The sequence below is a fragment of the Haemaphysalis longicornis genome, unplaced genomic scaffold, assembly GCF_048455015.1.
Source record: "Haemaphysalis longicornis isolate Haplotype H1 unplaced genomic scaffold, Haemaphysalis longicornis Haplotype H1 scaffold_17, whole genome shotgun sequence".
NCBI lineage: Eukaryota > Metazoa > Arthropoda > Arachnida > Ixodida > Ixodidae > Haemaphysalis > Haemaphysalis longicornis.
Window position 1 is genome coordinate 7,405,638 of NW_027526276.1, and position 25,632 is coordinate 7,431,269.

At 44.2% G+C, this 25,632-nt stretch overlaps 1 protein-coding gene across 1 annotated transcript in view; it reads left to right on the forward strand.

Annotated features, from left to right (window-relative positions):
- LOC144166436 (uncharacterized) overlaps positions 1-25,632 on the forward strand; it is a 54,606-nt gene that overhangs the window by 26,264 nt on the left and 2,710 nt on the right. Inside the window, exon 3 of the mRNA XM_077695958.1 lies at positions 15,158-15,253. Within this exon, the coding sequence (XP_077552084.1) occupies positions 15,158-15,253 (96 nt within the window). The remainder of the gene's footprint in view (positions 1-15,157; positions 15,254-25,632) is intronic.

Genomic DNA, 25,632 nt, shown 5'->3' on the forward strand with positions numbered 1-25,632 from the left:
GAATTTCTTGGGTCGACAACGTAGATGAAGCAGAGTTGATAGAGTTAGAAGCACTGTCAGAATGTGCGAGAACGTTGCCGTATGCGGGGACCAAGCCAGCCTTTCCACACGGTAGCGAAATCCGCTCTCGAGTAATGCTGACCTGTGACCGCCTGCTCTATGCCGATGGTACCTGCGTTAGATCTACGACATCGCGCAGCCGAGTGGCCCCGTTTGAACAACCCACATAAGAAGACACCGTCCGAGCGTGATTATGTGAGCCTGCTGCGGCATGTCTGCGCGGCGGCATCTGCTATCAACAGTTTGCACCACGGCAAGTTCAGAATGCTTAAATGGGTGGCCTGAAATCGCGATGTGTTTTCAAAATGACAGCAGCGCGGAACAGTGCTCAGGACGTAGGCTAGATGCGGCCACTGATATTTTACTGGTCGCATGTGAGCATTACAAGTGCAAACCACGGATAGCTAGAAAAGGTAATCATTGGTGTTCCCATACATGTACCGCGTACAACCCAGCACAGTAGTTTCCCCTTTAAGGAGATTAGCAAAAAAGACCCGAAAATCGGCAGTTTGTCGCGTTTTTTGTATATATTTTCGAGTGGATCGAATTGTGGCTTAAAATTGTTTACCCGAAATACGTTTTGTGCGCGGAAAAGTCTGGTGATCATGAGCTTCTTGCATCATAAATGCATGGTATTCAGCGCTTGAAAATATTTTTCAGAAGAAATTATTGTAGCTGTAGTGGTGAGCCATTTCACTACAGTAAAATGTGGCAGAAATACAACTGCGATACAAAGGATGTGAAAGAGTGAGAACATTGGCAGTCTCGTATCCCGTGGCCCAGATTGTGGCTGGGTAGTTTCCATCATGCATCCAGCTCCTCACATTGGCACACACATGATGCTATGACAAATTAGGAACTGGGTCCTCCAAAAGGTACACTAGCTAGGCGCTTCATGCCATAGCTGCTGCATTGGCATAACCTTCACGTCTCTGTATATGTGGCTATGTTGGCCAGATTTTACTCATTTCCCTTATGCAAAGGGACTTAATTCAGGACACCCAGCCGATAGGGTCAGAGAAGAAGCTGTACAGACGGTAACAGGAAGAGTATAACACTTGGCCGACCATCATGTCTCCAGCATATGAAAACCCATGGGTTCTACGCAGGCACAATAGTCAACGTCAAAGAGAATCTGAAGATGTGCCTGGGACGTGAAAGCCTCAGCGGATGGTTTGTGTCCATGGGTATGAGCAGCGAGCACACTGCAAATGTAATTGATAGGCAAAGGTCAAGGCCGTAATGGTGCGAGTTTAACCAAAAGAAATGGTGAAAAACATCCCAATTTCAAACTGCATTGATGTAATATGGGCACGAGTGACGTCATATGGACGTGCACTGTAAATGCAGTTATCTGTGTGTTAACTGTACGTTAGCACTCAAGTGATACAATCAAACGGAATGGAGGCCCCACTGAAATTGCCCAGTTATGCTTTTTTTGCGGTGGGTTAGGTTGGTGGCTGTAAATTGCACAAACAAGATTCTGTGATGTCATAGAGAAATAGCTGGAAAGTGTGTATGGAACTTCCACTGCTCTACACATTTTCTGTACTATCTTATTTGTTTGAAGTTTACAATAAAATTGATGTCATTTGTTTTTTGGGCAAAGAAGTCTTTTTAATGAACGAACCTTGTATTTTTTCTTCGTAGCCTCTGTAACAGCCTGCCTACTGTGCCCCTAAACAGTTGTCGCTAAACAAATGCCCACTTGCCAGCCAGCTTCAGGGGCTTGTAACGATTTACTAGGATTTTTCATGGCCAACATAAATTCCAAGGAATTCACGGTGGTACACTCCAGGGCAGTGCAAGTCTCAAAAGAAGTTTGACAGCAGGACTGGACACTAACACAACCAACAGGCTTCATAGGTGGAAACCAGAAGCCCACCCACACAATGCCATGCAATAAACCCATGCAGTGAGTCTCTTGATTTTTATGCGAGGCATTCAACGAGTGGGTTGACTAGTGAGGTTAGCTGGCCAGTTTGGGCGCAAAATACTCACTTTTGTGATTTCAGACAGCTCTCAAAGGCCTATCTAGATGTCTTTGTTTTTGTCGAAAAAAAAAGTGCGAGCTCACAGTTGGGGATCTTGAAAACATTGTTTAGCCTCTCCAGCAATTGTGCGAGCCTGAGGTAATCCTGCCTATAGGTGATCATCATGTTTGCTAGCTCCCACAGCAAGCAAATGAATGCAGTGACTGAAAAAGATGGTGGCCAAAGGGAGAAAAGGTGGTGGTTCCTGAACTAACAGCCCTTGATCATCAAAACAGCAGAAAAGACCGCTGATGACTCCGAGTCCTCGGCTGGGGTGTCGAAATACCTTCTGGCCTACGTGTACAGTGCATTGACAAACTTTTCTTTAAAAATCTTGCGATTACACACTCCCTCCATGGAAGGGGTTTGTTTCCGGCAAGGTGGTTGAGTTGAAATTTGTGATTAGTAACATCAACTCGCCATTCGTCCCTTTCATTTAGCATGCTTCCGAGCTTCACTTCAAAAACCATACTTTTTCTAATTTACGTATAAATGGATTGATTATGGAATATTCTCTTATTTACCTCTGCTCAAATAAAACTGCGTTATACCTTAAACGCTGCTGTGTCCATGCAGGCGTAACGTTCTTTAATGGTGTTGTGTGGGGTACATTAAGCTCAATACTAATAAACTTAAAACCAGGGCAAGTGAAGTTTCCCCTATTGTTTCAGGGTATCCAAACTATTTATAAATTTTTGTAAGCATTCTAACTGTCTACCAATACTTTGGGGGTAACTCAACTCAGCTCACCCTTTTTTCCCATGTCTTTATTATTGTTGTGCTCTACAAACACATTCCCACCTGGAACATGCCTGCTGAATTTAGGGCCCAAACCATTCTTTTGCTATTTCACACGATTGCAGCTGTATGAAACATTGCTTCTGTTTAGTTTTAGCCTATGATTTCCAGCAGGTCACTAAACTGCTGTCAAAACCATATTAAAACATTAATTGCTATTTATAACAAACAGTATTCTAACATTTTACATAAAACATTTGGTTGTTACTTCACTTGACGTTTTTGTTACACAGCCAGCCTGGTTCATATTTATCTAGGTGTGAAGGACATGTACACAACAAATGCCTTACTGCAATACATTCACATGCCCGTCTTACAGCAAATCAGCAGTGACAGAAGCCACACGTTTTGGCTTTCCAGCAGAGCTTCGGTATCAACAAAAAAGGAATCTTTCTTGGCTTCTCTGCAGAGCTTTGCACTCAAGCAAAAAGATCACTTGGTTGTTTGGCATTCCTGCAGGACTGTAGTGTAGTGCTAGAAGGCATCACTTGCTTATTTGGCATTTTTTCTGTGTATTGTGCCAAGAAACCCTTGCGTTTTGTTTGGAAAAGGAACTTCAGACTGTGCAGAGAAAGTAGAGCTACTCACTGACTTTTTTCACAGCCACGGAATTTTGATAGAATCACTTGTCATTGACAAACACCATGTTTGCTTTCTGTCTGAAGGTGTGAATCTGGGCGAGTTGGTTTATATTTTGGGGAAAAATACAGCGACAATAACAGTACTGAAGTACAAGGAAAGGTGCTGTGATGAACAGTGTCCATGTGTTCGCAGCTTTTTTGTCCAGTTCCTTTCCTGTGTTTTTTCATGAAGACTTGCTACAGTGCCTGAACAAGCCTGTTTTTGTCTAACAAAAATGTCAACAGCGAAGCACTTATCAATGCTCACATGCTGCCCATTGACACCAAAGCAGAAGTACGTTCTCTGGAGTCATTTTATTGTTGAAGCCTTCCAGGATACATACAGCTTTCAGCTGTACTGCAATATTCACAAACACCAATAAAGACATTCACGTCCACACAGGTGTCCTCGGCTCCAGTTCCTGCACAAGGTATTAAGTACTCTCGGGAGAGGATAATGTCAAGCTGTACAAGAACCATTCCCTCGTAGATGTGCTCCATAACCTGTTTTTTAGGCTTGTTAGCTTAAAAAATAGTTTCAGTGCCCTGTTTTTCTTCAAGCTAATTACCACCACAAGAGAATGTGCTTTCTAGCAGTTGGTCTCTCCTGGGTATGCATCGTTGCAAACAAAATATGGGACACTGCATTATGGCCCTTACGACTAAGTATAGTCACTTAAGCAATTAGCCGAAACAGTTTTTTACACAGCACAGAGTTAAAAAGCAAAAGAACATGAAATATCTCCTTGCAATTACAAACTTTTACTGTTCAGCCCCCTCCCCCAAACACAGAGCAGACAATTACCAGCTGTGAACACAAGTATTAACGTCAAGTTGAATTCCACAGGGGGCTCCGGATGGGTACATTGATGTCACAGTCAATCAGAATTCGTGAATCCACTGTAAGCCTTCGAGAGAAGCTCTCACCATAACTGGCCATCCAACTGAGTGGGCATGAAAGTATTGTTGTTGGTTATGTTGACTTCCAAGCCAAACACGAGTAAACAAAAAACTAGCGTACCAAAATACATAATCAGAACAGATGCAGGATGAAGTTTGTTGACTAACCGGGTTGAAGAAGGCAGAAGGCAGTGGGGCAAAGGTTAGGGAAATAAAATCCATGCGGTAATTGTGAACGAAGTTATGAGACGCTGCTAAACGATCAGCTGGTGAGGAGGGAGGGCTATCCTATCTATCCCTTGCTACCTCTTTACTATAATTGAGCAGATAGCAACCTTTCATTAAACTTGCTAGCTGGCAGTTCCACGTACCCTATGTAGAAAATTTTAAGGTAGACAAAACGTTGTTTCCTGTGCATTCAATAATGGCTGCCTACAGATTGCTTAGAATTCGCAGCTCATTTGAAGTCTTGCATATCATGAAAGCACAATAGTATTATTCGAAGCAACAAATTCGAAAAACATAGATGAACAACAAGAGCCACTTGTTTACCTTGAGCACACCAAACTTGAAAGCACTATTTAACACAAGTGTCAAGCTTGGCACAAACGGCGATCTTATCGGCTTGACTTCTCCCGAACTTGCACATTTGGAGCTTGAGCCTCCTTGCACAGGAAGCCAGCCAGTGAGCGGCTGGTTTCAGCGATAGCTAAGTACCTATGTTGCCCATGGACGGGCGGCTGCTGGGCTCTCCCATTCACCAGGCCACCCACTAAAGTGTAGCTGCGCTCCCTGCATGCAGCGTGCACGGATCGTTTCGCGGGGTAGTAACGTTTCTTGCAGTGCCCCGCGAGAAAAATTGCAGAACAGGCTACATGCGAGGACGGATTGCGTTCGACGATGCCCTGCGCTACCTGACGATACTTGATTCGTGCACACTGACGCCGCTGACACTGCGTCGCTCGCGTTATCACGTCATCAGTCAGCTACCTCGTTAGCCACGGCGCAAAGCGCTGGAAAACTGATCCGCACGTAACACGTTTCACGCCAGAATCAAAATACAAGGCTCGGAATGCAAGTAGCGATCGGAACAAGTAGACAACGAATGCAGGAGCATAAAGCCGATGGCACGCGAACTGCAAGACAATATGAAGCTAGCAACATATTTAACAGCAACAAAAGGAGCACGGAAAAAAGCGGGGCGAAGCAGCTTGCCAAAATAGGATGCGTTAGGCTTACCAAGACTAGCAGCAGCAAGTTCACGAGAAATACTCAATAAATAACTGCAAACAATCCTCCCAACAAGAAAAAAGCGCCGCGAGGCAGCCGCTGTGCTAGGCGATAAGGATGTAACGTTGCGCAGGCTTGCGGTTGGAGCCAAGGCCGGAATCCCGCATGGCGCACACACACGCCGTTAACAAATGCCTTCAAATGTGCAAAAAAAAAAAAAAGTGACGCCACAGGAAGTCACGTGACTAGTTTAGTTTGACGTCACTTCTGTGGGGCAGGAGCCACCGCGAGGGGGCTAGATCTCGTACCCCGCGCGGGGCACGAGACTTACCCTTTTTATAAACTTGGACAGAGCTTTGTAAATATATATACGGACACAAAAAAATCAATTTTGGAGAATATTGACGAAATATCTTTTTAACAGAGCTCCAGTACCTTCGCGCTTCGATTTTTTTTTTATTTAACCTAAATCAATGAGCTAACTTTTTGGTATCAACAACAAAGAATTCGCGGCGCTTGATTGCTGGGCTTCAGACACTGCATGCATGCGCCCGGGCCAGCACGGTACGAAAAAACATTGTTGAAGGCAAAGCCCCGCTCGGTCCCGAGAAAATGCGTCCCACCTTGCCCCGGCCATTTCAGTGCACTAATCCACACAATACACACGATATGCTTTTAATAACTTCACTCAAGGCAGCGAAAACGATGAACATTCAAAACTGTAATTCTCAGAAAAGCACCATATTGCGCACTTTAGAACGGGATCATTTTAAAACTGTACAGTTCAGTGTTACGCTGGCCATTCATTAACATAAAACAATTACCATATTACAAATGCCCAAGTTCATTAAGAGTGCTGCCCACGTCTTGCAGACGCAAGATATTATGAAACAGTTATGAATTCAACCAATACAAGCAGGGTAAAACAAATCGCAATAAAAATCTTTGCTACCAATCACATAATTTTTTTAGGGCTATAATCCCACAACACGCTATTGCACTATCCTTTCAAACCTCACGGGCCATGGCCCTTCGGAAATAAGAGACCGCCGCAAGCATATGTCCGGTCTAAATTACAAACAAAAAAAGAACCAAGAACATTTAAAGATCAGTGTAGTGCAAGATAGGCTGCTTGCAAGGAACACTGCAAGGAACACTGTAAATATCCCTTGTGTACTAATTTCCTGTCTTATATTTGCGTAATGTCTTGTTCTTGTTCAACAAAGTTGACAAGTATGAACATATAAACTGGGCTTAGACGTTTACATTTGGCTGCGAGTATATGACTATTGCGCAGTAAGCATTTTACTTTGGCCAGGTGGCTGAATCGAGTTGCAGACAGGCAGACATACAGACAGACCAAAATTTTTCCTAAAATCCAGTTTTAAAGCTGCACGGCAAAATTTCTAGCCCAAGAAAGTCTATCATCTTTAAAAAATTCCTGAGCGAACCGCCGCTCTGTTCACACTCAAACCTCACACGAAGGTCGCATTTTGTGGTCTATTTTGTTTGACACCGGGAACAATGACGGTACTTACATGTTTATTCTGAAAATAACTAAAAACGATTTTTGCCTATGGCTGATTTGGACGTGCGAGCCAGCGCAAGTGTTGATCTTGGAACGACGGCGCCACCTTGGGTATGCAGAGCGAAACGCACGTTTGGGATTCATGGTAGGAAGGGGCCAAATGGTGCCGCAGACGATCAGAAAATGCACCTAGGAAGGAGTCAAATGAGCTAGCAGACGATCACAAAACCCGCTTTCACATTTTCTGGCGGTTCGCTCAGGAATTTTTTTTAAGTGTTCCAATTATCATAGCACCACCAGTATATATATATATATATATATATATATATATATATATATATATATATATATATATATATATATATATATATATATATATATATATATATATATATTTTTATGTATATATATATATATATATATACTGAGTTTTAAATAGTACAAGGTGGGGTATGACTTTGAGGTGGGGTATGTCATAGAAAAATGATAGTCTTGTGCCACCCTTGCCACTCCCATTCGCTCCACTCTTACCCTACTTGAATGATTCCAACGCGCGCCCTTTTTTGCTAAAATCAGCCTTCAGATGTGCGTGTGCGTTAAAATCAGGCTCGAAACCCAAATCGGCTTTGAAGGGGCCAGCAGCACTGCCATTTGCACGAACTTTTCCCAAAATCCAGTTTTAAAGCTGCACCGCAAAATCAACGTAAAGTCTTTTTTTTTCAAATTTTTCTACATAAACTTCCCTGCATGTTGTGATTGGGTGTGCGTTAGAATTGAGCAAATACAGTATTCCCCCCAGGACGGATGCAATGGAGGTTCACCGAATTCAATATGATTGTCTGCATTCGCATGGTTCACACGACACCTTTTGGAACACTTTGTTTCTATTGTGCTCACAACAGCTCGAGACAGCACCTTGTTTAGGGTTTGCGCTTATCGCATGTCTTTTTGCCACCAGTTTTAATGTGTTGTTTTCGTTTTCGTTTGCCATTGTAAAAACCAGTTCAACGTTAACGCAACGATGGTATCTTAAAACTAATGGCACATATGAAATCAGGAATACAAGACACACATGCACAGTGATTTTGATGGCCCTAGCTCAAATAATAAGCAAGTTTATTTCAAGACCCTCGTCTCCCCTTAACCTCAGCCTGTGACGCTGCCTGGCCACCCTAGGAAGAGAATTTTCCCTCCTGCTTTGTTGTTACTCCGTTCCCAGCAGTGGATTGGAAAGAAACTGCCTTAACTGCTTTCACTGCGCAGTTGAGAAAAAGAAGGGAAAATGGCAGCATCTCCACTCCGTGGATGATGGCAAGGGCGCGGAGCATGGGGACTCGAAATGACACCCAAGTTGTGCCCCGAGTGACATCCGATTTGTGCCCCGACCGTCACTCGATTTGAGCTGTGAGTTGCAGCTTGATTATTCCCTGAGTGAAACTGCAACTCGCGGCTCAAATCGAATTTCGCTTGATTTTCGATTGATGGTGGTGTGCGCACGGATGGACGTGGACGGACATTGGGAGGTCCTCAGGTACTCTGCACCATTACAGGCAAGGGATTAAGCCGTTCGACTCTCGGGTAGTAACCCACGGTCGCAGTGTTCCTTTGGGATGTCCTCCAATGGACACTTCGGAAACATTTTCCACTCAGCCCATACGGCATACATTTTTTGTGCATTGATAGAGAGGACAGTATGCCATTTGACAGTGTCATACTGTTGGCTCTGCACAGCATTTTGCATTCGCGCATGGCTTGGCTGCATTGTGATGTAGATGCATGACCAACGAGACAGTATTTTAGGGAAAGTCTGTCACAGTTTGTTGAAGTTCAGAGAGCGAAGAACTCTCTACCAGAGTGGTTGTCTAAAATTGAACCCCCAACTACGCTGAGGGAATTTTAAATGACAACACCGGCCCTGGGCGCATGGTGGCATTACTGTGATTTTTTTCTTTGTCATTGTACCTGGTACCTGGTGTTGCTCTTCAAGATTGGCAATAAAGAGAAAAAAAGGGCTTGTAGGCCCAAGGGTGAAACGACTGACACTAACTCTGCCTCGTCTACCAGACACCGGCTCTCGAATCCTGCGGGTTCCTGTGCGATTTTTATAGGCAAAGCATCTCTTAGTCGACCCTCTGTTGTCCGACGTCCGCACCTCTCTTGCTCGTCCCCCTCTCCACGCCAGCTGTGATAACGCCGCTCTCCTCCTCACCGCTCGGCTCGTCTTGTGCCGGCTCAGGAAGACACCAGCAACACTGTCACTCCAGGAATCCTAACCAGCTGTGATAACGCCACTCTCCTCCTCGCCGCTCCTCCTTGTCGCTCAGCTCGTCTCGTGCCTTCGAAGACAAAGCTGCACAGAGGACAGCTCGCGACGCCGAACGTAAACGGCAGCGTCGAGCAGCGGATTCCTCTCTTCGAGAACGAGAAGCCGCTTTGAAACGCCAGCGGCGAGTAGCTGATCCACACTGTAAACGCAAACTAGCCGGAAATGGAGTTTTAATCAAGTAATGTGCCCTGAAAAGTACCTATAGCAAAAAATGTACTCCCTAGGCATGATCTAAAGAAGTGGACGAACCTCCACGGTAGTACCGTTGCCCATCCGGGTAGCAAAAGGGAGGATTTAGAACGACTTAACACCATTTGTGAGATGGCGTTCGGTTCCTTGTATACTACCACGTCCACAATAAACGCCCTATCTGAGGTAATCATCTCAAGCGGGCGGTCGCCATGTTAGTCTTCTGTTGTCTCCGTGCACCAGCACTTCAACCGTGGCCTAATGCTAATTAGAACGAGTAAGCAGGACGCAACGGTTGCACGCAGCTACAAAACCAATACCGTACGTATACCCGTATAGATGCTTCAACCAGCGCGATCACAGGCAGAGAGCGCGGCCGTGTTGTCTCAATCTGTTTATTTTGGCGATAGGTGGTGTCAAACTCTGCTGCTAACGAAGAGGCAGTTCTCGCCGTTGCAAACAATTGCAACGTTCATCTGCTTCGCTTGCTTGCGCATACATAGACGATTTAAATTCCCGTGCCAGCGCGCCAACGCACCCGACTGCAGCGACTCAACTTGCCCTGGCGGCACGACTGGCTGCCCGGATGTATACAACCTCTGTGCCATCAACGCAGCGCGGCCGGTGACTCGGCGCGGCCGGAGCTTCAAGCCTCGCCTTGGGCCGTCGTTTTTTCTTATTTGTGAAGGACTAGTAGTGCCATTTGGTGGAAAGATTTTCATGTGCCCCTGTCACACGAGGAACGGCCGCAAACAGCATTTGGATACGGCGACAGGTGTGGACAGCTCGCTGGTAAGTGGTGTTTCATCAGTCGATGCGTTTGTCAAACGTTTGGATAGGGTTAACAGCGAAGTACCCGGGTACCCGTGCCGCTCACCGCTCGTACGCGCACGGGCAAAGAAAAAAGCGCACACTCGTATTATTTTACTTGTTTGTGGGTTTTGGGGTATGCGCGTTCGCATTCTTTTGTAGGCTGGTTTGTAACAGGGCATTCGAGGTAAAATCGTTTGTCGCGCGCGTCGTCGTTTCAAAGCAACGTGACGGTTACTTCGTGCTGGCGAAAATCAGCGCAGTCAGACGGAAGCGGTAAGGAAGGTAGAGAGGTCGGGGAAGAGGGCGCTAATATATAAAAGAAAGCGTAATGCAAGACGAGAAATATAACACAACCCGCCTGCATTTCTCCGAACTTCAGGACAGAGCCGCACACGGGTACGTTGTCACAGACTCGAGCGTACGACGTCTAAAAGTACCGTATATTTTTTTTTATCATTTTTCAACGTGACCTGAGCCACTTATCTTCTCATTGCCGCGCATGCAGACCTGATTGTGTCCCTGTGTTTGAGCGCACAGCCATCCTTTTGCGACATAAGAACCAGCAAACGCGAGAAATTGTAGAAGCCAGCCACATCAGAAAAGCTGGTTCCGAATGTGTCAGTCATCCCTCTATCGCCCTGCTTAATCGAGAAGTCGCATATTTAGACGCACATTGAGCGCTATTTCGGTGCTTCTGGGAATACGTGTTGGGGGTGGGAGGGGGGTCTTAATCCATGTATGATGCGGTTATCTTTGCTGATTTTTCGCCTTTCGTGCGCCTCAAAGTTCGTTTTGTGGTTTTGTTGTTACGGTTTTTTAGTATTTTCGGCTGAGTGCGCCGAGAACTGTGACGCATTGGGGGCGCGGCAATTGGGCGCTTGGGCATATAAAGCTTTGAATTGTGCAATAATAAACTAGTTGCGAGTGTGCGCTTGTGCCGTCTTCATGTGTTCTTGTCCTCGTTAATTTGCGCGCAGTTTATTTTTCGCAATGCATAATTACCAACTCGCCCAACTCGCAACCCTTTTACAGATCCTATACTCCGTAAAAATGAGTTGCCTGTCCTTTTAGGTACGGCAAAATCTCGCGCAGCGCATCATTCTGCCAGGGGTCCATATCCTAATGTCAATGCACACACTATGAAAGCAGCTTGCACTTAATGCGTCACATTGTCTGCTGATAAGCATTTTAGATTCGCCCCTCTCATCATCATTCACTTCGTGGAGATGGCGGGATTTTCTTTCATAGCTTGTTGTCACTGCAGTAATTAATAGCAGAAACAGTCCTACAAATCACAGAAACGGTTCGTTTCACGTTACACACTAACACACTTTGCACCACACGGAGGAACAATCGGTTGCAGTCATGAGGCATAAGGGTAACTTATTGTTAAAGGGTCATTGAAGACAACCAGCAAGTTGATTTCAAACGGAAGTCGGACCTCCGCATAGCCATTTCAGCATTGATTTAGTGCCAAGATGCCTTAAGTGCTGAGAAATCGCTGTTCGACTGCTCATCAAGCGTGACGCAAACACTACTGCAGTCGCTGTTTGCATCAGGATAAACCGGAAGCAAGTGAAGCAGCGGTGATTAATAGCAGTATACAAGCAACTGAATACAACATTACCACGTACCAAGCAGTTTGGTCAGTTCCGGTCAAATCGCTCATGCTTCCCCAAACTCCCCTGTCATTTGCCGTTCGAGACCACTAAGCAAAATGTTTCTCCATTGGACCTGTGATCAGTATTTACGCTCCACTGAAGAAGAACATTGGCCTTTTGAAGCCTCGCAAGTTTTGGCGTCGAACGATTTTCTCATGCGTAGCTCGCATGCTCCCTTGGAAAGCGGTACTGCCACCCCAAGTATGGACGAGTAGCACCATCCAGCGGCAGCCAAGAAAGAAGTTGTGCGCGTCAGGCCACTTAAGCCCTTCCGGTGAAAACGTGTTTTTGCTAGTTTCAACCTTATTTTTAAAAAAATGCCAGGTGTAAGAGGGGTATAATAGTGTTCCCCGTGAGCTAATCTATCAACCTAGAGAGACTTGCATATTAACTTCACTGTCATTTAAAGTTGTGCTCGAGTATATTGTGCGGAAGTAATATCTTTTTTATTGCTGCAAAAGCCACGATGGTTAATGTACTGGCACGTGGTTTTATGAAGCCTTTGCATTCCTAATTTAAGTACTGAAATTCGCAGGGAACCTGGCATAACTATTTTATTACTGTGCCGAATTATTAAGTTCGTTTAACCATAGTGTCTGTTTTGAATTTTACATGTGGGGCATTTTTTTTCTTTTTTGCTTTTTCAGGTAGATGTTCCTTTGACTCCCTGCCTGCATTCCGCGAAAGGGGAAATTAGCCTCCGCATCGATGGCCAGAGTGTCTTGACTACATCATCTTTACTGGGAGGACTGTGTAGTCTGTTTGCATCGTTCTGGGTTTTCAACATTCAATATCCCAAGAAGGCACACAGAGCTCTAACGTTTGTGGAACATGCCTTTTTGGACCTTGCCAGCACCAAACCACGTGTGAAGGATTTAGAACTAATTAACTTTTATCGCATCAATTTCCCTCACCAATATTTTATTTGTTTTCAATCCTGTAATCATTGGATAGTAGTTTAAAGAATTTCGTATTAGGTTTCTGACGTTTTCTTTTTTTTTTACTGAACAGGGGATATTTGATGGGCCCTTCTGTATGCTGATAATACAGCTATCTTTTAGTGAAGCAATAATATTAACCAACTAATATAACTTGAAACAATTATCTAAATAATGTTGGCAACTGGTGCCAAATGAATCAACTCAAAATTATCGGAAAAAACACGAATTACATGGCTTTTTCTTCTCACTCTGAAGAAGCTGTCGTGATACCACCCATTCTGTTCTATATCCTTGCAATTAACCCCTCGGACTGGGTCACTTTTCTTGGCGCATTTGTGTCTTTATCAAAACGCACTGGTATTTTCCGCAGCATATTTCTCGTTCTTTATATTACTCATTTATCCATAGCCATCTCATTGCTGTCTGTCTCCTACATCATTGATCTCTTGTGCTTTTACCATCTACAAAATGCTCGTTACCTTTCAATATCAAATCGTTACACAGCTCTCGCACATTTCACCACCAATTGAAAAAAACTTTTGTTGTTGTAAACCACTGCAATCATTTTTTTCACTTTGTGTACTGAGTACTGATGCGTACTGATAAGTACTCACGCGTTCTCAATCCTCTAGTATTATATAATGATGTCACTTACCATGCCGTTGTGTTTGTGCCTATATGTTTTTCGCGTATTTCCAGTTCTTGTAGTAATATTGTTTCTACAGTTTGTTCAACTAGCACACAGATCGCTCATTTCACCACCAACTGAAATTTTTTTGTTGTTGTAAACCACTGCAACCATTTTTTTTCACTTTGTGTACTGAGTGCTGATGCGTTCTGATAAGTTCTGATAAGTACTGACGCGTTCTTGATCCGCTATTATTATATAATGATTTCACTTACCATGTGGTTGTGTTTGCGCCTATCTTTGTTTTTCGCGTATTTCCAGTTCTTGTAGTAATATTAATTCTACGGTTTGTTCAACTAGCATTCTATTGCTGTCTTCCATTCCTAACTGGCGTGTTTTTAGCAATTTACCATTTTTGCTTTCTTATAGGAGGTCGCCCTAAGTTTTTATTTCGGAGCCTCCTTGTGTACACCATGTACCATGTAAACTTGTATGCGAAAGGTCGTTTGAAATAAACCTGAAACCGAGCAAAACCGTGTGAAATCAGTACTCCCGCAGGGAACTAGAAACTCTCCCTTGTGGCCTTGAAAAAACTCCTTTCGGAAGGCCTACAAAACCGCCCCAGCTTTGCAAAACTCCATTCAAAAGAAATATATGCTTCCCTTGAACATCCTAAAAACTCCCCTCGCGAGGCCTACAAAACGTAAAACTCCATGCAAAAGAAGTAAATGCTTCCCTTGAACCTCCTCAAAACGCCCCTAAAATAACATAAGTACTTCCCAAGGGAGCCATAATAAGCTCCTATTCAACCGCCTAGAAAGTCCATAAACATCACTTAAAAACGCCTTGAGGAAGTAAAGAATACTCCATTTTGATCTCCTTAAATTCTCCCTAACATTTGTAAACACTCCCTAACTACCTCCTTTCTATCACCTAAAAACACCCTGTTTTGAGGAGGCAAACAAAACCTCCCTGTTCCATGTAGTAAAAAAACTCCTACAAGGAGGATCACTAGAGGACAGGCGAAAAAGAACCTCTAGGGAGTATATGGGTGGAAAAAAAGTTTAGAGTGCAGATGGCATTCGGCAACGTGACAACGCTTCGAAACGCCAGCGTCGAACAATGGATTCCTCGCTTAGAGAACGAGAAGCCGCAAAACTTTCCCCACTACTCGACAAATAAAGAAGACATTTAATACGCTACTACACGTGTCTTTACTCTAACAACCAATTAACACGCTACTACTCCACGGCTTTGCATCGCCTCAGGGTTCCCACGTGGGAAGATGGTGTAATTTTTTGCGATTGTAAATGCTATGTGCATGGACGCAAGCAGACATTGTGCGGTCCCAAGGTACTCCGCAATTAAAAGAACAGCGCTCGGCGAAATGAGGACTCACTCGGTGCTTGTCGTCTTCTGCTCCTTTCCAGAAAACCTTGGACGAGTTGCACCCCCTGTACCAGGCGCTGTTCCTGCATCTGATCAGGTGGAAGGAGGAGCGGGCTCGCTCGGCCTTCACCATCAAGGTCAGTGGCCTGTCGCGTGCGCTGTTGGAAGGAAAAGAAAGCAGGCGCCAGCCCACCGCGGTTCAGTGGCTGAAGTGGTGTGCTGCTGAGCTCCGAGGACGCGCGTTTGATACCAGCCGTGGTGGCTTTTTTTTTCTGATGGAGGTGAAAAGTGAAAACAGTCGTGTTTTAAGGGAGCACGCGGGTCTTTGACAAAAAACTTTATTTTTACAGTTATGATGATGAAAATTGGGGGACATGTGTATTGTGGACATTAAATTTGTTTTTGTGCAAAACGATTACGTTAAAATTTGTGCGGATTTTTATATCTGCTTTTTTTGACAGCCTTTCTAAAGGAACCCACTGGAGGGATGCAGCTAAACAAGGTACCAGTGAACTGTGCACAAGACAAGGGGTGCAAAAAGACCAATATCTTCATGCTATCTGGTCTGGAGTAGAAGTTACACTCGTTTGAAGTGTGGTCCCACCTTCCAAGCCAAAACTTCAAATGAGTGTAACATCTGCTCCAGACCAGATAGAATGAAGGTGTTGGTCTTTTTGCACCCCTTGTCTTGTGCACAGTTCACTGGTACCTTGTTTAGCTGCATCCCTCCAGTGGGTTCCTTTACAAAGGCTGTCAAAAAAAGCAGATATAAAAGTCCGCACAAACTTTAACGTAATCGTTTTGAACAAAACCAAATTTAATGTCAACAATCAGAATGAAAAACTACACGTGTTCCAACTTTCATCATCATAACTGTAAAAATAAAGTTTTTTTGTCTAAGACCCATGTGCCCCCTTAAGATTTTAGTGCACATTATTGCATCCCCAGGTGGTCAAAGTTTGCCCAAGGCCCTCCACTATGGTGCACCTCATAGCACAGGTATAGCTTCGGTGCATGGAACCCTATCTGTAATCTGAAAAATGATGCCAACCAGTTTAAAAAAGAAAAAAAAAGAACATTCTTGGAAATTTTGTTTTTCAGCACGGAAGCTTTCCTTCACAAGGAATACAGCGCGTGAAGTGGTTCGTTTAATGGGTTTAGGTAACTGCTGCCAAGTGTTGACGTAGATTGGGGGAAGGGAAGGGGGATCGCTGATCATGCAAGCCACATCTATCTAACATGGTAATAAATGGTAACGACGGAAACCTAGCTCAATTTTTTTACCTCAGGAGTTGTACTTTGTCGTTTTCTCGCGCTGATTTTGCTGCTAAACTCAGAAGGCTAAGATTAGGGTAGCAGTGTTGGTGCTCAGTGCTAGCATCTTTTAAATCGAGAAAAGGACGCGTAATGTCTCTTTAAGTGTCTCTTGTGAGGGAGTTGGAAACCCAAACATAGAAGAAGATGTGTTTTAGTTGCGGCCGGGACACTTGGTTTTGTGAACCTAAAGAAACAGAAAAAGTGAGATCGAAAAATCTGGACAAAAGCTGTGAGCTTGATGAACAAATTTGCAGATTGACATACAAGATAAAAAAAGTTTGTTGAATGTTTTTTTTTTGGCATAGGCATCCAGAATGACGTGCAGATATAGATCTCGCAACCAGTTAGCAAAGGACTTATTACAAGGAGGGTGGTTGGGGACAAAAACGGAGAGGTAAAAAAATGTTTTTTTCCTAGTGCAGGTCCTGGAAGAAAAAAATCACTGCTGAGAGCGCACTGCTGATAAGGCAGCGAGCGTCTGTTTTATCTTACTCCGTGGTCCGTTCCCTGCCGAACGCGCTCTGACCACGCCCCCGGCTGCCCTCCGATCAACACCAGCACCGCGGCGCGGCATCCCTGGGCAGCGTACGAAGCTCTCCCTTAGCGTGACGGCGAAGTTTCATGACCAGAAAGGCATTGAAGGACTCTGATTGTACCTTGCGACGTTTTCCTCCACAATCTGTAGTTGATGTTCTGGGCTTGTTTGAGCAAGTTGCCCACATGTCTCTCGTGAGGGAGTTGGAAACCCAAACATAGAAGAAGATGTGTTTTAGTTGCGGCCGGGACACTTGGTTTTGTGAACCTAAAGAAACAGAAAAAGTGAGATCGAAAAATCTGGACAAAAGCTGTGAGCTTGATGAACAAATTTGCAGATTGACACACAAGATACCCATACAAAAATATTGTATGGTCGGCTATAGAAAATCCTTTTTATGGTCGGCTTTAGCTATTTGGCCCAATATTCTTTAGACGTTTCTATGGGTGTCTTTAGCGAATCGTATCGCCATTCCTATGGGTGTCTTTAGCTTCTTCTATGGCCAGTTCTGTGGTTGTCTTTAGCGATTCGTATCGCCATTCCTATGGGTGTCTTTAGGTTCTTCTATAGCCGGTTCTGTGGTTGTCTTTAGATATTCGTATCAACATTCCTATGGGTGTCTTTAGGTTCTTCTATAGCCGGTTCTGTGGTTGTCTTTAAATATTCGTATCCACATTCCTATGGGTGTCTTTAGCTTCTTCTATAGCCGGTTCTATGGCTTTCTTTAGGTCTTCTTTTGATATCGCTATGGCTATAGAAAAAGCTAAAGACACCCATAGGAATATACATTGAAATGGCTAAAGATAGAAATGTCTAAAGATAATTGGGCCAAATAGCTAAAGACAACCATAAGAAGGATTTTCAATAGCCGACAATACGATATTTTTGCATGGGTTGCAGCCAGAAGAGAATCGCCACTACTTGAAACACAGCGACAGCAGCAGCCTCTGGGAAATTATTAACACGCTGCCATGCCGGAATATAGCCTTGCGAATCTCTAGAACTTCTCCTGTGGCACTTAGGCTTAGGTTGTGTGGCTATCTGCATTCTGTAATATATGCTCCATGAACACTTCAGCGATATAGGGGGAGTGCAAGGTTGCGACTGCAAACACGTCGCCAGTTTTCACTCACAAAAGGCTTAAACAAAGGCAAATAAGAAGAGCAAAACCAAGGGGTTTATTCATCCCATTCATTACATAAAGGGCTACTATCTACGCTACTTCGCCGCCAGTAAACTGTTGTTCACATACGCCGATCGAAACACACAGCACACGCATTCCAACACTTTGGCTCACACTTACGTCATTCGCTCGACAGCCACACTACGCGGCACATTTTCCACGAACGCCCACCGAGACACATATACCTACAGGTTCTGGGTAGTCCACAGAAAATAGAACACTCAGAAGTCGTTCATTTAACTCAGTACTCAATGCACAAAGTTGCAAGTATGGTGGCTAAAATGGAAATGCACTCCTAATTAAACAATGAAGACGGTCGCACATAATGCAATAATAAAAAACGTTTTCCAAGTTCGTTCAATTAGTTCCTTGTACGTTTTCTCAGTTCGCGGAAAAATAATTATATTTGTCTCACCACCACGGCGAAATCTTCACTTCTGTGTACATTGCAATGCCCATGTGGTGCAGGGTAGCTTGGAAACGTATTCTTGAACACCAAAAAAAGTCCTGCGTTTCTCGCACAATACAGCCTCTTCAGTTCGTAAGATCACTCACCCTGGTGTTTTGCGTACGATGAAATTCCTGTCGCGGTATCGCAGGTATCCATTTTCGCATGACTTCGAGTTGATGTTGAATTAATCGTAACACTGTCACTGTAAACACTGAAATTTCCGACAGCGAAAAGCGGCACATTTGCTTGGCGTCACACCATCAACACGAACACATTGCAGTCGAGTCGCAAATTTCCAACATTAGGCAACACGTGCCATGCCCGCGCACATGAGCAAGGAGACGAGATGTGGCTGACTGAGTACATCCTCGTATAAGCAGGTCCATCGCGCTAGCAAATAGTGCGGAGGTACGTGCCCATCTTTCGACCTTTTTCTAACTTGTTTTCTGGTAGTGATTTTATTTGGCAAATACAACATCGCTTAACGTTTTGTTTTCTTCATCCGAAAAAACTATATCTGTTATCAGTACTCAGGGAAAATTTTCTGCCACTATTATTGCTGCGCGCACGAATACTAACACAGCACGGAACGCCTGACCCTTTTTTCCACGAAAACTTCCCTTCGCACGACCTGGCTACAGCGTCGACGCGCGCGGCACTCACGCCGCACCTCCCCGGCCGGTCGTGGTCCCCTCTACCTTTTCAACGCTTCCCAGAACTTCCTTTCCCTGCCTCCTTCGGTCCAGCTTGGGTTGCTCTTCCCCTTTCTCAATGACTAATTTCAAAGTGAGCTCCGCGGGAGAAGGAATGCGGTTGTTCGCAGATGCCACCATATTTCTGACTGCGCCCGCAAGAACGGGGGCCGCGAAAGTTCTTTCCAATTTGCTTCGACGCTGAGAAGGCCGTTTTCAGAGAAGCCCGCTTTTTCACTTGACCGCGGCAGCGAAGGGCCGCAGAGGAAGAATTCTCCGAACTTATACCTCTTTCGGTCGACATTCATTGGCAAGCTTTGCCGACGCACAGTATCCAAAGTTGCAACCTGAATTTGAGCGTTAATCTGTCTGTAGCTGCCTTTAATTGTACTTTTCCCGTATTGTTGGTATATTAGGTACCTAACGTTATTGAACAAAAATTTTTATATAACTGGCCGATGAACCTCATCATCGTTATTTAGTCTGTGTTGTAGATGTAGCTAGGTAAATCATGAGTGTATAAATTACGCGTCATAAGTCATATTGAAACCAGCGGAATAGAATTTAATGGTGTGCTCGAATTATACCTTTATAGGCTAACACTTTTTATTAGCGGCTGGAGACTTAGAGGCTTATGTCACTATGTAGTTAGCCAAGGAAGCTTTTATGGATGCAAGCCTCTAAATTCTGGGCCAAACGCTTTCTTAATTCCGGCTAAATGTTGCTTAATTGTCACACGTCTAAAGGTTTACAGTTATATATTGCGCTGTAGCCAGCCGCAGAAACTTTTATGGGTGCCTCTCTTTAGCTTTAGGGCAGATTCTCTCTAATAGCTGGCAGAAGACAGCTGAATGGTTCCAATTATGTATACTTAGAGCTAGACAAGGGCCTATATCCAGCCAAATGAGCTTTTATGGCTTTCTCTCTTTAGCTTTAGGACGAATTCTTTCCAATAGCTGGCAAAAGACAGCTCAATGGTTTTGAGTCTGTAGAGTTAGAGCTAAAAAACGGCCTATAGCCAGCCAAATGAGCTTTTATGACTTTCTCTCTTTAGCTTTACCACGAACTCTTTTCAATAGCTGGTAAAAGACAGCTAAATGGTTTCAAGTCTGTAGACTTAAAGCTAAACAATGGTCTATAGCCAGCCAAAAGAGCTTTGTTGCGGCTGGCCTATAGAACTAAAGCCATAGATTTTACTTTAGCTGGCTACAGTAGCCTGAATAGCTGTAACTCTATAGACTAAACACACTAGGATGTTCCATAGTAGTCTAAAGAGAATTGTATGGTTTACATTCTTTAGTGCAGGATGCATAAAAACTTCAATAGCTGGCTATAGCCTAATTTATGCATTTTTATGGAGGACCATAGGGACCCATAGGCGGCCATAGCTCACCATACATTTTTCTATAGACACCCATAAGGCATTTTTGTATGGGTAAAAAAAGTTTGTTGAATTTTTTTTTTGGCATAGGCATCCAGAATGACGTGCAGATATAGATCTCGCAACCAGTTAGCAAAGGACTTATTACAAGGAGGGTTGTTGGGGACAAAAACGGAGAGGTAAAAAATGTTTTTTTCCTAGTGCAGGTCCTGGGGGAAAAAAATCACCAGGAAATTAGTGGGCAACGTTACACGAACATTGAAAACAGCTGTAAACATTTGCTTAATTGTACCAGAGTCTTTCAATGCTTCTCCGGTCATGAAACTCCCGGCCAAGTTTTGTACGGGGACAAAGGCTACCGCGAGGGGCGCCACTGCAGATCGGAGGGCATCGGGCGGCCGCCGCTGCTCTGTAGCCAGGCCGGCAGGCAGGAACGCAGTAGCAGCATGCCCGTTCGCACCAAATTTTTTCGACACTCACGAAATGATAAGTCGATTTGAGCGGCCCGCAACACGTAAAGCGAGAGCGCACTGCTGATAAGGCAGCGAGCGTCTGTTTTATCTTACTCCGTGGTCCGTTCCCTGTCGAACGCGCTCTGACCACGCCCCCGGCTGCCCTCCGATCAACACCAGCACCGCGGCGCGGCATCCCTGGGCAGCGTACGAAGCTCTCCCTTAGCGTGACGGCGAAGTTTCATGACCAGAAAGGCATTGAAGGACTCTGATTGTACCTTGCGACGTTTTTCTCCACAATCTGTAGTTGATGTTCTGGGCTTGTTTGAGCAAGTTGCCCACATTTTCTTTTATGAGAAAATTGTATCTTAGGGAGTGTCGTTGTCCTCGCATCATCTTCTGCACCAACTTGGTGGCCTTGGTTAAGGATGGCGACACACTGGGAAGTTCGCGGGCTAAATTCCATGGATGGCTAGAATGTTTAGCCCCTAAAGCCTGCATGTGAGGGAACACAATGTCAGTAGTATTTTGCCCGAAATGGATGAAAATCAATTGAAGGCTGAGGTGGTGTGAAAACAGACTGTGAGCTTGTGAGCTTGACTGTGACTGTGACTGTGAGCTTGACTGTGAGCCTCACTTCGTGGCAGTTGTGAATGGCACATGCTGGTTTCTCTTCTGATGCCAATTATAGGTATGCTGCCATGAATAGTAACATAGATGGCATGAACTCAACTGCACAGCAAAGCCACAAATAATATAGCGTCGAATGCTCTAACTAGTCTCTCTTTCAGACAACAAGGTGAGAAACGACAAATGCTCAGCAGCACATATGTGGGTTTTAGTGACACAAAAACACCACAGGCTATGACAGCTCCAAGAGGGTGTCATACGGACAACCTGCATGTTTTGACGGTACAACTAGAATGCGGGTGGAATGCGAAAAATACTGTTCACCCATACCTTGCCTCAGTTGGCTGTGGGTGCGTGTATGTACGTCAATTATATGCTACGTAAATACAGTAAAACCTCGTTACACGAGACGCCCAAGGGACCCGGGAAACATGTCTCTTGTAACCAAGGTTTCTGGTATGCGAAGTTGCTATCAAGGTGAACATAGGGAAACCAACCAAACTCTTTTCATTCAAATGTCTCTTAAGTGTCTCTCGTGACAGGGTCTCAGGTAACGAGGTTTTACTGTATTAAGAAAAAGGAGCCGTAACTCATGGCACTATTGGGTGTACTGCTGCATCTTAGGATCTCAATGCACACTGGTCAGAAAGTTTCTGCTCCTGCTGCACACGTCTTCCTTGCAAGGCAAATCACGCCTTGCAAAAAAAAAGTGTGGGGGGGGGTCTAAACACTCTCATCAGGAGTCCATTAGAAGTCCAAAAGTTCTCTTGCCAGACATGAAAGCTTTAAGTGCCCCGTTCGACGAATAACCACTGTTTTTATTTTCGTTGTCGTAGTTGTCCGGTTAGTAACCCGTTTGCGACACGGCGTGTACAAGTGTACACGCGCCTGTTAAGAGCATTTTTGTGAGTTACAATCGTCGTCAGGAGGGACACTGGTCTTGAGGACCGAAAATTTGCCAAAAAATCAATTTTCTGTACAGTTGAACCCCTTTATAAGAGACACGTACCGGGGAGCAGTTTCTGTCTCTTATACGAGATGTCTCTTATAAGCAGGGTACCATGTTTTCACTTACTAATCAGACCCTAGTTCAATGTGGGCACCCTATGACTAAAACAAGCTCAAAAGAATGCTACAGCATGTTTCAAAATATTAATTCTAATTTATGTTTGGCCCTCAGAATTTATGAAACAGTTCTGAATCTTTGTTTGCTTCATGACTGCATTTACACTGGATATTTTACAACCGATTCTGCAAGCTTTTTTTTCATTCCTCGTTTGTGGAAGATGAATCGTACATGTTGAGTTCACAAGCCTGATGAATAGGCGGAGCGCACAGCTTCTTCCGCTGTGTGCTCAGGCTATTCATTATGCTTGCAGGACTCAACATCTGCGATGCTTTTTGATTGGGAGCTATGCCAGTAAGAGAACCCGCATGTGCGATCGTGCTCCATCCAATGGATGACAGTAAGCTTCAACCACTTCAGTAAGTTGCATTTCCTTTGGCAGGGCTTCTCATCGTCATTTCATAGCTGACTGAACCACTGTGTGTTTGCTGAAGTTATAATAAATAGCGACTGCAGGCATCTGTCGTCCACCTGTGCTTCCAGGATGGCAGCAGCTGCAATTAGTGACTGGTGGCACTGCGTCTGAAGTTAAAATGTCTATTACAAGCGAGATTATTGATTAAAGTTCAAGGATGACTTGTCCCTTTTAACCAATCTTCTATATCCGATGTCTGTTATAAAAGAGGTCGATTTAATGGGAAAGATAGGGCAGCCAACCATGTGGGTGAATAGTGTCTCTTATACCCATTTGTCTCTTACATCAGTGTCTCTTATAAGGAGGTTCAGCTGTATTAATTTTATTTGCAGTCTACAGGTCCCAAAGAATGTACCTGCAAAATATCATAGCTGTATCATAAGTGTTCACAAAGCTATCGCCCTTTGAAGTCGCCTAAATGACCATTTTTGCCTTTGTTTGCAAACTTTGCGCCCTGTTTTCTCAGAACCAATTTTTTTTACCCCATGGTCAGCTGTTGGGTACAATATCTTGGGATGTACTAGTTCGATTTGCATCATTTTTGCTGCATTCGAAAGCTTATGAACTGAACAGTGCAATAAAACCGCAAAAGTACAAAATTTCTTTTTGCTGGCACAAGATTTTATGCAGTTAGCTTTACAAAAATGTTGTAAATTGATGACCTGACATTTACGAATTTTACAGCGTTTGCAGAAACCATGCTAAAAGTTACTGCAGTGGTATAGTTGCACTCCCTGGTCCTTCCAGAGCACAAAGGGATAAAAGCTATTTGAGTATTTCATAGGTACATAATGAAAAAATTGCCCGAAACGGAGTGACATAACATGTTGCACAACTCTAAACTTACACCCGATAGATGAAAACTGGCTGCATATTTGTGCTCAGGATGTTGAAGTACACTCAGTGTGTAAATCTATAGCACATAGGTTAAAAAATAACAAAAATGTCCTCAAGACCAGTGTCCCCCCTTAAGTGGGTTAAACAGCTCAGCCAGCATTTGCATTTCCCGCTTTATGGAGTGGTGCTGCTATATCGTGAATGCCACGCCTTTACCAACCACCAATGCTTTACCAAAACGAGAGAGCAAGATGAACGCTTGGTGTTCTACGGCGCGTCAAATAGGCGTTCTTGGTGTTACCTTTTCTGTCTAGTTAAAACGTTTATTAATGCAAAGCTGAAGCTGTCACGGTTAATATATAAGGGCTACAGATCACAATAGTGTGAATAGGTTTTCTATTGTAGCAATGGTTAGGAAACAGTGGTCACGTCTACAATGGCGTGTTTATGATTAGGACGCGACCTAATTGATTAACTACTTACGAGATCGAGTTGTTTATGGTTTTTAAGTGAAATTTTGGTTATCAAAAACACACACAGGCAGTTACAAATTTTTCTGACGGCTACATCCTAATGCGTGTCGCAAAGGGATGAAATGGCTGTTACAGTGTAGAGTAAATGAATAAAAAACAGGTGTGACCCAATGGGATTTGAACTAGGGTCTACACAATAACAGCTCAGTGCTCCGCCAGCTGGGCTATCCCAGCATGTTGCGAGTGCACTAGAAAAGTTGTCATTATTGTTCCTTTCTTCACGGCATGTAGGCATTTGTGGGGATTGGGCAGGAATTGGGAGCTTTGAGAGGTGCCCACTTCACATAATTCACAAAACAATGAATTGGAAATGTAAAAGTTGTAGAATAGTGTGTGCCACATGACACCTAAGTGTGAAAGCACGTGAATGCAACATGTGAACACCAGCTGCACAGAACCTTGGATCTAGGAAAGCTGCGGCGTGTGCCAGTATGCTTGCTACCGTAATTCCTGCTGTAAGAGAAAGACACGAAACCAAAGAGAGAGACGCGTTTACGGTGCAGCAGAACGTAATAAGGTGGATGAAGTAATTTGTGCCAGAAGATAAAGAAACAAAAGTGAACAAAATGACGCAAATGCAGCATTGCAGCGAAGTTGTTAAGTACCACCAGGCTTTTGCCTTCCTTCAAACACGTAAGCAGAGTTAAGTGTCCCAAGGATCTTTTTTTACACCGAGCCTAATAGGTACTATATTTTTGCGATTCTGTGCACCCCCCCCCCCTTATACTATGTAAAAAAAAAAAAAAAACTTGGAAAAAAAGGTTTGCTGTGAATCCAAGCACGCCTTGCCCAGGCTATAGAGGTAATACGGCCCAGGCTGCCAACCGCACTTTCCCGATCTGTTTTGAGCCTTTCACTGCACTTGAGTCGTTTAAAAAGAAACGTTTGGTGGAACGAAAGACAACACACTGTGGGATACTGAGAGCAGTGGCTCAAGCGGTGCTACACACTCAAGTGGTATTGA